This window comes from Protopterus annectens, chromosome 8.part1, assembly GCF_019279795.1.
Source record: "Protopterus annectens isolate FY-2018-M chromosome 8.part1, PAN1.0, whole genome shotgun sequence".
Taxonomy (NCBI): Eukaryota; Metazoa; Chordata; order Ceratodontiformes; family Protopteridae; genus Protopterus; species Protopterus annectens.
This window is the reverse complement of record NC_056742.1, coordinates 115,505,005-115,519,566: the sequence shown is the minus strand read 5'-3', so window position 1 is coordinate 115,519,566 and position 14,562 is coordinate 115,505,005. Positions and strand designations below refer to the sequence as shown.

The window sequence follows — 14,562 nt, the reverse complement described above, 5'->3', positions numbered from 1 at the left end:
TGGTTCTCAAAGAAACCAAGAATAGACTATAAATGGCATGTTACAGCCTGGGACAGTAATGGGATTGGCTTTCCTAACATAGAATTATATTCCAAATCTGTTATTATTAACATAATACTACACTGGATTTCATCTATATACACCTCTAGCTAGAAACAACTACATGAAATACATATAACTTCCTCTGAGAACTCGGAAACCTTTGGAATTAACAAAACATTTTGGATACTCCATGAATATTGCTTATATAATAAGACATTTAAGCACTTCTCACATGGTATAAACCAAATATTTTATATTTTCAAAAATATAATCAACAACAATTCTAGTTTAAAGAATACCTTTTTCATTACATTTCCCAAATATCAAAGGAATCTTAAAGTGAATAATCTAAAGTTTTGGCGCCAGTTTATAGACAATAAGAACATCCAACCAATGAACTTTCTCTTAGCCAGATATGTCTGTCAAGATAATTGTCTCTGTATTCAATCTTTAAGACAGTTTGTTGAAAATAAAGTGTGTGTGTCAATAAATCTGGAAACTGATATTATACCAAGATTGATACAACTATTCATATGATGTAGTTCGATGAACATTGAACATAAATTAAGCATATTACCTGTATATAAAATCCTATGAGAAGACTTGATTACTTTTGACCAAGCTTTTTGGAATTACTCCATAAAGATTAATGGTGAACCTTTATCCAACGATAATAAGAAACAGTTATTAAACTCAATAAAAAAGACTTTGTCAACTTTATATTGGAGACTATACACCTGGAGATTTATTCATAGAAGCTTTTACACTCCACACAGAATTGGCCTAATAACCAAGAGTAATGAAAGCAAATGCTGGAGGTGTGGTGATATTCTTGCAGCCAACTGGGTTCATATGTTCATTGAATGTAGAACTCTCTCACAATACTGGAGTGATTTTAGAAATTTTGCAAAAGCCCTGTGGTCTGACACCTGTCAAATTACTAGCTCTTTGGTATTATTCAGTGTCCCTACCCCACGTGTAATTCCTAGACATCAGTTACCTATCCTTTGGTTAATTCTAGCTATTGGTCAAAAAATAATCACACTGAACTGGAAAAATAAGCAATATCTTATGTTTACTGAGTTTATTTCAATAGCAAAATCTGTATGTAAAAAAAGAAATGCAAACTATTTATCAGAGATCATCAAATGTAACACAAAAAAAGACTAGCTTGCCAAAAATTGGAGAGATTGTTAGATAAATACTGATTACCTTTCTTGGATAAAACAAATGTTTATCATGGATGTTTGTATATAGTGTAAATAGTTATTATGTTTTATATTGTTTATTTTTAATACTTTATGACCATGTTTATTAAAATTTAATACAAATGCTTTTGGGGGAAAAAGTGCCTTCCTCACACAACATCCCTTTAATCACTCATTGTCTGCTGGGCTGAGTCCCAGAGAGTGACAGAGAACACAGCAACAGTAGTACAACTTATACTGATGTTCACTGACTTCTCAGCTATTCCGTGCAAACAGGGGTGCTCAGGGAGTGCAGTAATCCATGCAGGGGTAGAGGAACTTCACCCACACAAAAAAAGGCTGCCTGAGAAATGTGTGAATTTTGTGATCGCATCACAAAATAATGATCACACTTAAGTGAAACATCCGCCATGCAAATAGCATTCAGGACAAATATTCACAGAAAATATAACTTTTTTTGCAGGAAAGCACACCAGCCTACACCCCTTAATATGGAAGGCTGCATCCTCTACATCCATACTCTCTCTCTCTCTCTCTCTAGCTATCTCTTTAGATATAACGCACACATACACACACACTATCATCATCATCATCATCATCTGCCCCCTTTTTCTCATTTTTCTACATGGGGTTGAGGTTTTGTGTTAACTGCCACCATCTCTCTTGATTCAATGCCACACTCCTGCCTTCTTCAACACTCATGCCTAACTGTGGCAGATCTTCTTTCACACAATCCATCCACCTCTTTGCTAGATGTCCTCATTTCCTGTTACCTTCTTCCTTTTTTTTCCAAATCTTCTTCACCAGTCTGTCTTCTGCTTTTCTGCACATGTTCAAACTACAGTAATCGGTGTTCCTTGATCTTTTCTGCAACTGGAGCTACTTTAGCTTCTGCTCTTATGTCCTCATTTCTTTGTCTGTCACACAGTGTGCATCCTACACACACATACATATGTATGTGTATATATATATATATATATATATATATATATATATATATATATATGGGTCACCTTCAGATGCCCGACAACGCGTTTCGCCAACACGGAATCCGACGGGACAAAAACACCGACAACGCAGATGACTGACAAGGTGAGAAACCGATGGACTCGGTAAGTGTGCGATACAGTGAGGGATTTAGTGTTAGGGAGCGGACAGGTAAGTGTGCGATAGTGAGGGACTGTGGGTTTAGGGGTGGGTTAAGTGAGTTAGGGTTAGGGTGCAGGTAGGGTGTGTGTGCGATAGTGAGGGACTGTGGGTTTAGGGGTGGGTAAGTGAGTTAGGGTTAGGGTGCAGGTAGGGTGAGTGTGCGGTAGTGTCTGACCTTGGGGTTAGGGGTGGGTAAGTGAGTTAGGGTTAGGGTGCAGGTAGGGTAAGTGTGCGGTAGTGTCGGACCTTAGGGTTAGGGTTTGGGTTAGGGATAGTGGATATGTTATGTAGTGTACTGTGTTGTTTACGTGTAGTGTGTTGGTGTAATGGTTTTCGGTGTTTTGCGTTGTCGGTATTTTTTGTTGTCGGTCTTTTGGTGTCGGTGATTTGTGTGTCGGTGAAACGCGATTTCGGGCATCTGAAGGTGATCCATATATATATATATATATATATATATATATATATATATATACACACACACATAAACACACACACACACACACACACACACACACACACACACATATGGATCCCCTTCTGAAGCTCAAAATCCTACATGATCGAAATATAAATGTTGAATGCTTACAGCATTGTAAGTCTAAACTCTCCAGGCACGAAAACAAAGTTTATACTGACTGCCATGATTAAACTGTCATCCTTGTACAAACCAACATCCGACATTAACCTCTCTAAATATAAGTCAATGCTACTAAGGGCTCATTTCAGGAAAATCAATCAACCCACAAAAGGAAAACACTGGATATATTTGAGGAGGGAAGATTTATAGACATATGCTAGTAGATGACCACAGGAATATGAGGCAGGCCTTAGTGATTCTATGAATGGTAACCTGGATGAAGGAAATCCCTCTAGATTTTACTTTATGGTAGCTTGAAAGTGGATAAATACATCATGCAGCCAAAATCTACTTCTCACAACAAACACAGAGATAATAAAAATAAAAAATAAAGATATCCCTCCCAATCCCCAGAAATGAGGTCATATTGCATTTGCATGTTAACAGATGAATTGGACAGTCTAACATATTCATATTGTTATAATAACTGAACCTGTTAGCTTTAGTAAATTCACAACTTAAGCATCTTGGGAACGACTACTCAAATAACAGACTGACAGGAGAGAGTAGTTATCCATTTGTTAATAGCATTAATTCTTGATGAAATGTCCTACCTTGATTTCCACCTGGTGCCTTTCCTCTGCTTCCTCCATCTCCCGGTCTCGGTTGCGTAGCTCTGCCTTTTTCTCATCAAGCTGCCTACGTGTTATCTCCCAAAACGTATGAATTTTATCCCGTTCTAGTTGGAAATAGTTACGTTCCTCTCGTTCCCTGTCCAGCTCCTCCCGCAGACGCACAATATGCTCTTCTAGCTGCAGAAATGCAATGACAATAAAAAATATAAAGCATAATGGACTGAAATAAAAAGATAGCACCTACCTTCTCAGGTTCAAACAACAGTCCTGGAAGCAACTCAAGCAGCCATTTAAGATAAAACCTTAGCAGTACCACTGTGACACCTTTTTTGTCCCTAGACATATCATAGTGCAACACTCTTTTTATATAATGCTAATCCCAAAGATAAAATTGAAAGTGTAACATCAAGACACTTTAAAATACAGTTAAATTTTAATAACAAAAAATGCATGTCAACTTAAATATAAAAGAAAAATGGACATGCCCTGAAACTAGTGCTGAGATTTAGTATGTTGTACTGTGCTAGTCTGTACAGCTAAATGGTTATTAATCACACAGTAATACTGCATGAAAATGCAAAAAGTGCGGACAAGAAAAGCAATTTTCTTACATTTTACTCAGTACCCACCCAATAATTTATAAAAAGCTGCCATAATAATTTATTTTATGAAATCAGAAAACATTACATCATTGTTAAAATGTGTGTGCGTATGTCTGTAGTACATATACAGAATGCAAGAGAGTTTAATATAGTTTTATGCACACATAATACTGAAAGACAATACCTATCTACTCTGTATCACTGTTGTGTCTAGTACCCTGCAAATGTCCCATCTCTTCAGCTCTTCCTCTTTACTCCACCTACCTCTTGTTCTGTCGAACATCTCCAATGATTGCTCTTCATTACCCAGTTCCACTTCTCTACCAGTCTTTCTGTGAAACAGTTATGCCTAAGATGAAATATGTTTTTATCTGTTTGGAGATATTTCCCAACACTATTTTTAATATTCTTTTTCCCTACCCTCTCTGCATAGTAACTATTAAGTCTGTACCAGGAACATACTCATTCATTCCTCATAGCTGGGGCAAGTGTTGGATGTGGGCAAGGCTGTTATCCAGGCAGCTATGAGGGATTTTCCATTTTCTGGCATAACCCCCATCACCCCACACACTCCCCAAGGCTGACCTGCATGCTTATTAGAAGTGACTGGCTAACTGGTAGTTCCCTAAACAGGAGACATTTACATCTTTACTCCTGTGTTGTTCCTCCTTCCCCAGGGTCGATCCATGGCCAGGAGATAAGCTGAATCCCCAGGTCAATGAGATGTGGAGGGCTCTAGTAAGCAGATTGATATGGGCATACATGGTTATGAAAATGTGAAGGAGGCTAGAGTGAACAAAAAGGATAGAGGGGAAGTGGGGTCACAGACTACAGACAGTAGGGATCAACTGCTCTCTAGATGTGAAAAACTAACTGTTCATAAGAGATGGCTGCAAACCCAAGCAATGGACTACTGGAATGGGTGACAGAGAAACAATCCACAGAGCCATTCAAAAGGTTATGGGAGAGGTGAAGGTGGAGTGTTGGCGAAGGCAAAAATTGGAGGGGTGTAAAATGATGAAAGCACTGAAAGGCCAGTTTGGTCAAATGTTTTAACCTTCCACCTTCAATCAAATATCATGTAATGTGGCCCCATGCTGAAAAGGATAAAGTTCTGACTGCACTCCAGGTGACCTAGGATCAGGCTACTGATCCAAGGTCAAAAGCAGAGGGTTTCATGAGAGAGAGAGGGTACAAGCCCTACTCTGAAGCACAGTGGGTGAAACATTTCATGAACTGGTGTGCAATGGGCATTATGAGGGAGAGGAGCTATCCCTACCTACTCAGTACTGCAGTCAACTGACCCACCTTCCATATTTTGCCATCTAACAACTCTGTCATCCACTTCCAGTTTTAACCAGAAGCCATGACATTCGGCACATTCCTGCATGTTTCCTCATCCTCATCACAAAAGAAGACTGAAAGCATCACCTTATCATTTCTCTCTCTCACTCTGTACTGGCTCCTCCAGTGCCTAGGTCTGTAATGAAACTCAGGCTGCCTGGTGTCATAGTCAGAGCTTCATCCTTCTCCACTACTGAGCTGGCTATACACCTCCTATTTATTATAATCAGTACATACTGGGGAAAGGGGTATTTAAAAACTGTAGCAACCATATTCAGAAAGCCAAATTTAGCACTCATAGATCTTAAATTTCCTTTTTCAATCAGTTAAACTTAGAACACAGCTTTCAAAATTAGTGCCGCTGATGAACAGAACTACGTTCTTTTAAATTATACAAGTTTTGTACACATCGTCCTATATGACCAACAACATAATTACCTTAAAGATTTTGTTAAACACTACTAGCCTCTACAGGAGCCTCTTATCTGCCAGAGGGTACTGCTAGAAATTCAAAGGGCCATTCCATCTCAATAGATTTAATAACTAGCAGCATTTATCCTTTGAAATTACCTACCATGCTGCTTAAAGGGGTTCTTCACTGCTACAGCTTTCACAAAGCTGCTGAAGAGCTCTTCTTTAGCTAGGGTTTTCCAAACTAAATGATTTCCTCTGTAACTTTTCACATTTGTTATTTGAGTATTAATTTATATTTCTGTTAGTTTTTATGCACTGTACTGATTGCTCAGTATCCTCAGCTACAAAGGGCATAAAAAATGTTAAACGTGTATTTTTAATTTGTTAACCGGGGCAGAACACTGAACCTATTTCAGTCACAGCTGGGGGTAAAACATTAACTGATTACTGGTCTGTTTATTCAAGAATTATCTAAACATCACCACCACCTCTGCTTTTAATATTGGTAGCAGCAGTCTTGTATTGAGGCAATTAGGTATCAATGGCTTGCAAGACAATATATAAAAACATGTTTGCCCAATGTCACTTTTTGTTCTTCCAATAAAAAACTATAATAAACAGCTGGCACGTCAGTCACAGTTGCACACAAAGTGTACAGTAAAAGTCAGACATGAATTAGCTACAGACCAATGAAATACTGTAATTATCTCTTGCATCTGCCTCAGCAAAGGACTTTTAAGTGAAAAATATAGAGTCAAACCCATGTAGTGTAAACGGCAACAAATAACACCTTTAAGCTATGTGGGGGCAAGCTCCAATACCCACTAAATTAATATAACTGACTCTGAGGTCATACAGCCTTGGTGAAAGTTAAAAACAATATACATCTCCCATTCAAATTAATGGGTTTGACTGTCAGGGATATTGTAGCTCTACTTGAAATCTCTGAGGTTTGACTCCTGGAATGTGCAACAGCATATCCTTCAAATCTATGATCTCCATATAGGTATCCCATGCAGGAGAAAAAATAAGGTATGGAGAGTCACTGCGCTGAACTTTCTTACAGAAACATGTTTGCGGAGGTTAACAAGATATAAAATTTGTCTCCACTAACCCATTTTAAATAAGCTATAAGTAAGAATCTGAAATAGCCTTAGCCTTTGAGAGGAAAAGAAAAATTTTACATCTCTTCTTACATTAATATTTTCTTCAGGAGAGTCTCATTTGGGGGGAAAAACCTCCTGGACATCACTGAAATAATATGTGGGTTTGGTTTTGTTTTGTTTAGAGAAAATGTATACTCTGTACCTGCACCCCCACACACACCTTTAGCACATGTACCAATAAAAATCCAATGAAATTTTTTTCCACTTGCTCAAGAATCTTGATATTCTGATTCAAATCCCTGAAATCTTCTCTATAGGGGGTACATATCATATTGAATACCCAATCGTCGAACAACTTAAATCACTGAACTGGAAATCATCAAAAGATGTAACTTGGCCATCCTGAGAAAAATAGTGTGTGACTGACATGCCGACTGGCTGTTATTTACCCATTACCTCATTGTAATGCAATCTCAGACTTGGTATATTTAATTTGCAGGGGGTGTGGGAGTGCAGAGGGGTACAGCCCCCCTTTCAAAAATATATAAAAAAGTTTACATGTCATGGTGTTGGCCAAGTAAAATATTTTGCTGAATTCCAGTTCAATGAATAGGTCATTCAGTGAATGGGAAGTTCAAAAGTTAGGGTTCGACGATTAGGTGTTCAAAAATTAAGTGCTGAACGATAAGATGTAGACCCCTTTATAGAAGGAACATTCCACAGAGAAGGTGAGAGAGGGGGAAGCCTGCAAGAGGGGATACACCAACTCATTTATGGGAATCACCTTTGCCACAGGCAAGAGGTCCAGACCTTAAAAAAAAGTGCGATTCTTGGGTCTCACTACTTCGACTAAATGAAAAGCATTCCTCCCATTATGTCTCATTCTGAAGGACTATCTTCTAAAAGAGAAGCTCCAAATAAAGGACTTCTTGTTACAAAAAGGTAACCACCTACCCAGTTCCACATGATCTGTTACATTAAAAGCATTAGACAAGGACTCTTTCCTTAGCTTTACCTTCAGTTTCCAACTACTGAATCAAAGAGGAAATATCAGCACCAAAAATTACTCCAAAATAAATTATTTTCTGAGTTCAGAAATCACATAAGATAGGATAATAGCACTGGTTGAAAAACATGTGCACACCACAGACAGAAACCAAAAGCCAAAAGGGTTTTACAACAAGCTGAGCAACACATGTTCTTTATACTCTGACCTCACTTCAAAAGAGCCCAACAAAGCATCTAAGTCTCATCTCTTTTTTTTCTGGGTCTTGAGTCTACAATCTAACTTTCTAGAAAAGAACATCAATATGAAAAACATAAGTCCTGAATATAGACAGTAAGCTGTCTGGATAAGGCTGACAGTAAATGAAAGCCAAGTCTGCTTCCTAAACTCCACCTCAGGGACTTCAGACTTAAAGAATAAAATGATGCTATAAAAGTAATCCAAAGTGTCTAGCTTAAACTCTTTCTTTCTATGGATAAAAACTCCAGCAGAGTGTCATCATAATTCATATTTAGATATGGTATCATGTAAAATAAAAATGTATGGTTTACAACCAATATATACAAACAAACTTCTTCCACACAACATCTCCTGCTGTAAAATCACTTCAAATTCAACATGAGTTAAAGATATTACAGTCTCCAGGTTCACCTAATCTAAACTAGGGAAGAGAGCCAGTAGACACAATTCTCACATGCATCACACCTATCCATTATCCAGTTGCTGAACTTCTTGGCCTCTTAAGCTGTACAGAAGTAACACAAGCAGCAGAAAAGCCTACATTTTCTTGTCTCCAGCAACAGTCCTCAGTTTATTAGGCTGGACTTCTAAGCATATCTGGTAAAATGAAAGACACAAACTCTACAGAGTGACTTGATTCTGTTCCAGAGCCTCCTTGTTGTGGGAGCCATGAACAGAATCTTTACAAAGTGCCCAAACTACTTCAAATGGCTCAGTTCAGCTCAGAAGACCAAAAGTTATATTCAAAGATTCTCCTGGATCCCAAGCTGCCATGAGCAATCAAGCCCACTACCCTGTCAAGAAACTTAATTTTGACCACTTATATCCATTATCTCATCCTTTCAGTTACACTCCGAAACTCATGACCATAGATGAGGAAGGTATGAAAGACCGATGGTAAAATAAAAAAGAGCTTTTCTATGACTTGGTTCCCATTTTAGTACTATAATTTGGTACAACACCTGCACTTCTGCCACCACTTCGCCCATCCACTGGTGAATTCATTCTACCCACAGCTATGAAAAACACCAAAAGAAAAAAAAATATGTACTCACCATTACAATCCATTTGTGTTGTCCATTTCATTCTTCCACAACTTATGGGTTCTGATCCGATCCTTGGACCGGACTCGGACACTGTTTTGCAGCTAGTGGATACTACAAGCTCTCGAGCTCCTCCCTTACCCATAGTGCAGGAGTCCCCCTAATTCTCCAGATATTGTTTGCAGCTTCTTATTGTATGACGCAATGAATTTATAGCTTTAAGAAAGAAAGCCATTAACTGGAGCTCAAATAGAAGGAACTTTGGTTCCTATAAGTCTCTCCTTTTCTTCCAGAAGTCATCAAGAGAAAATGGGTAGGGGCCTTAAAGGAGGGGAGTTGAGGAAGAATGAAAATGGACAACACAGATGGAATGTTATGGCGAATACATAACTTTTTTATCTGATGTTGTCAATTTTCATTCATTCCTCAACAAGTGGGACAAAGTCTCCAGCTACCTGAATCTTGGGTGGACTCTAAGGATGGGTATTTCTGAGCACTGTTGAGCTGATGGCTGCTCTTCCCCTAGAGACCAGATCCAACTTGGAATGAGTAATAAAAATGAGGATTTGCCCACATCGCAGTTGCACAAATATCACCCATGGAAGACCTGGATAAAAAAAATGATGAAGTTGCCATGGACCTAGTTGAATGGACTGTTAAAGGTTTAGACAAGGTCAGACCAGACTTGATATAAGCAAAGGAAATGCAATCTGTTACCAGTTTTGATAAGGTTACTTTGGTAACTGGTTGATCAATTCTCATTTCTGTAAAGGATACAAATAAATGATCTGATTTTCTAAATTTCTCTGATCTGTGAAGAAAGAAACATAACTGTCTGTGAACATCTAATAAATGCAAAATGTATTCACCTTTCTTTTAAAATTTTGGAAAGAACACAGGGATGGTAATGTTATCCTAACACCTCCTTAGGAAGAAAGGAAGGATTGGTTCTTAAGGACACCTTATCTTTATGAAAAATTAAATAAGGAAGCTTAGAGGATAAGGCTTGAAGTTCTGAAACTCTCCTAGCAGATGTTACGGCTATTAGAATTATATACTGTTTTTCTGACAGAATAGCGTGAGCGGTGGAAGTTGGGGCCTGCAATGGTGATCAAGCTGATGTGGAGTGCAGGAAGTGGAATTTTGCTTGGTTTTGGAAATGGACTCCTTGAATGCAGCAGTGGGTTAGAGTGATGGAAAAGGAGAAGGAGACAGTCTGGATGGTGGTCTGTGAAGATCGGTGGTGTCGGCAGAAAGGAAGGACTTGGTAGTTGCTGGTGATGGTGTGGTCAGTCAGCCCTGCAGGTAGAGGTGGTTGAAAGACTGTGGTTGGAGAGGGTCAGAAGAAAGAATGTTGGACTGGATGATGCTATGGATGCTCAGGACTACAGGTAGCAGTGGTTGGAAGGTCAATGGTGATGAAAGGATGGTCAGACTGAAAGGACTGATTATATAATGTTGATGGAGATGCATGGTGAAAACGGCGGATGTATTGTGCATGTTTATAGCTTCTGATCTTTGGTTGGCTCTTTCACTGTTGTTGTGTTATTGCTGTTTACTGTTGCACATAGTTGTGTTCTGATGTTATGTTATTGTGCATGAGCTTGGAGGAACACAATTTTGTTGGGCTTTTCTTGGTATGGTTGAATGACAAAGTTTTGCTTTGCAAATATAGTTTTCCAAGTCAAATATTTCAAATCACATTTTGCAGGTGGTTCAAACTGTTTTTGAGTTAGGGCCTGTACCATTAAATTCAGATCCCATGGTGTAGTAGGATCTTTAAAGGGGAGGTTTGAGTAGAAAGGTTCCTTTATAAATGCCTTACAAAGATGTGAAGAAGCCAGCATAGATTATCAACTCCAATATGGAAATTGGAGATGGCAGCTAACTGAACCTTAACCACTGACGGACTAGCCCCATCACTAAAACTAGAAGCCATGAATTCAAGAATTGTTGGTACTGGTGCTGAAAGGGAATCCATGTCTTGTTGCTGCATCCAAAGGACAAATCTTTTCCATTTCCTCTTGTAAATTTTTCTTGTGGAAGCTTTGTGGGATGAAAAAAGGGAAAACAAATTTGCCAAGGCCAATAAGGGACAATGAGGACGACTGTGCTCTTCAATCGGGATGCTTTCTGTAGGAATTTGGGGATTAAGGGAGTTGGAAGGTAAGCACAGAGGACCATTTGTTAAGGAGAGTGTCTCTTGGTGACTCCCCAGTGAGGGGGATTAGGGCAAAGAACCTGCTGCACTTGGTGTTCAGGGAAGATGCAAATAGGTCGCAGTATGATTGGGCCCATTGGCAGAATATAATTTTCGCCACTTTTCTGTTGAGAGAGTAGCATGGACTTGCTCAATTTGCCTGCTATCACTTTGGATTTCCCCCGGTATGTGTGTTGCTATCAGAAATCAATTTCAAGAGATCGCCCATTGCTACACTCTCATAGCTTCTCGAGTCGACACAAGCAGTAAGATTTGATTCCTCCTTGTTTGTTGATGTAATACTACAAACATGCTGCCTGTTTCAATTACAATGGTTCTGGAAGAGAGAGAGTCTTGGAATTCCTGCAATACTAGCAGTACTGTTCTCATTTACAGAACACTGATGTGTGTGTGTTGGTCTCTTCATAAGACCAAGTGCCCTGAACAGTCTTCCACAAGAAATGACCTCCCCACCCGATCTGGGAAGCGTCCATGGTCACTACGGCCTTGGGTTGAGGGAGGATGAATGGAGGACCTTGTAAAAATTTGATCTGAGTGAATCCACCACCAAAGGTAATTTTTGCAGGCCTGAGTTATACTGATTTTGGTGGACAAACGTTGATGTAGAATGGACCACTGGGTTGTTAATGTCCAGTGAAGAATTTTCATATGGTATCTTGCTAGCAGAACTAGAACTATTGCTGCGGACATCGATCCCAGGGTCTGTAAAATTAGTCTGGCTGACAGGAATGAGTTTTGAATTATTCTGTTAACTTGAAAACAAATAGTATGAACCCTTGGCAAAGGGAGATAAGCTGCCATTGACATTGTATTTGAAGAAGGTCCCTATAAATTCTAACTTCTGACAGTTGAACTTGAGATTTGTCGTGGCTGATTGTAATTCCTAGATTGGAACAAATCTGGAGTACATAGTCTTGAGTTGCTATTAGAAGATGCAGCAGCTATGTGCCAGTCATCTACATATGGAAATACAATGACACACTGCAGTCTCAAGTGAGCTGCTACTACTGCCATGCATTTGGTGAACACTCTGGGGGCTGTAGTGAGACCAAAGGGCAGTACTCTGAATTGGTAGTGACTGTCTCCTAGCCGGAAGCATAGATATCTCCTAGACCACCTGTTCATTCTTATGTGATAGTATGTGTCCTCGAGATCTATTGAACACATCCAGTCATCCTTGTGCAGAAAGGGCAAAATGGACAGAACCATGACCATCCGGAACTTGGTATGCTGAACAGATTTGTTCAGAACGCTGAGATCCAAAATTGGTCTCTAGTCCCCTGTTTCCTTTGGCACTAAAAGGAATCTTAAGTAAGTTCCAGATACTTTCTGGTTTGGGGGACCTCTTGGATGACTCCTTTTTTTTTTTTATTTTTAACAGCTTTTGTATTTCAGGAGCTGCTGTTTTCCTCTGACTGGGGGAGACATCAGGAATTTTGATCACGGACAGAGGAGGTAAGGAAAAGGGAATTATATTGTTGTTGTTGTGTCTTTCAGCTTTTCCCAGTTAGGGGTCGCCACAGCAGAACTCCGGTCCGCTAATGACTGGCAGTAGATTTTTATGTGCCGAGTTGCCGGCCCTGACGCACAACCTTCAACAAAGGTACGGCCATTCATGCATGTCTCCAAACAGAAGACGCTCTAGCTGAGAATCGAACAGGACGTCTTACTGTGAAGCGACAATGCTACCGCAGCACCACCACCGCAGTATATGGAAAAAGGAATTATATAACCTCTGGAAATAATCTTCTGCGCCCAAGTATCTTTTGTAATGTCTAGACAGGTTCTCTGGTACAGATACAAGTAACCCCCAACTGCCTCCAGAGGTGGGGAATCAGGAATCAGGCCTCCTTTAGAGTCTCTGGACCTCTGGTTCTGCAAGCCTCCTCTGCCACAAGGGCAGTCTCCTCATTTGAGTTCAAGTTCCCACCTCTGCCCCTGGGGAAACTCTCTCCATGTGGGTCATGGAATGGACCCTGGAATTTCCTGAACCACATTTTTTGACCACCTCTCCGATTCCTTGACAAGGATCTTTGAGGAATTGAAAAATGTACTCCCACTGCAGATAGGGTTCTACCATTTTGCTCGCACCTGGAAAGTGTGTTTTTAAGCTTGGGCCAAAATAACAAACTTCTGTCAAAGAGAGCATTGACTAAAGATGACTTGAAGGGCTCCGCAAAATCACACAAGTGCATCCAGGCATGCCTCCTGACAGAAATACCTGAACATGCCACCCTGGAGGCTCCTTCAGCTGCATGTGATAGGAGTCTTATGGATGAATTTGAAATTGACTGAAGGGTCACCAGCTGTTAAGCAACAGAAATCTCTGCCTCATAAGTACTGGTCCCTGAGAAAGACTTTGAAAATTCTTTGATCAAGTCCTTCTGTAATCCTGTGAAGTGTGCCAAGTAATTCAGAGACCTGAGTGGAAAGGTCGATGATGCATACACATGCTTCCCAAATCTGTCCAGTGCCCTAGACTCCCTGCTGGGATGAACAGAGGAACACTATTCTGTGAGTTCTTTCTTGGTGACTGCTGCTATGACCATATCATCCACTAGTTCTCATTTGTTCCAGAATCTCCTTTCCTTTGGTGGTGCCAGGATCCTAACTGGTCTCTTGGGGATTGGCTGAACAGAATCAGGCTCCTTCCAAACCCACTGAGAGATCAAATCAATGAGCTCATCAGTGGACGGAGTCACCCAGGAAGTAGATGGGCCAGTTCTAAATGCCTCCAGGAATACCGATTCTTCTTGAGATGGGTTATTGGTAGACCAACCAATCATCCATTTATTTAAGGATCTCTAAAATGTCTCAGAATGAGACATCATCAGATGGTGATCTTAGGGACCCTTCCCCTTCATCGAAATCAGTATCCTCTTGACTGACTCCTGAGGGGAGTCCAAGTGCCTCCTCTTGCACTTCCTCTTCCTAGGGACTTCTTCAGTGGGATGTTCTGGAGAAGTATCAGAAGA

General features: G+C 39.9%; 1 protein-coding gene across 3 annotated transcripts in view; it reads right to left on the bottom strand.

Annotated features, from left to right (window-relative positions):
• The window catches only part of GAS8 (growth arrest specific 8), a 517,118-nt gene that overhangs the window by 458,352 nt on the left and 44,204 nt on the right, over window positions 1-14,562 (bottom strand). For all 3 annotated transcript variants that reach the window (XM_044081740.1, XM_044081739.1, XM_044081737.1), the window contains one exon: window positions 3,591-3,788. In XM_044081740.1, the coding sequence (XP_043937675.1) occupies window positions 3,591-3,788 (198 nt within the window). The remainder of the gene's footprint in view (window positions 1-3,590; window positions 3,789-14,562) is intronic.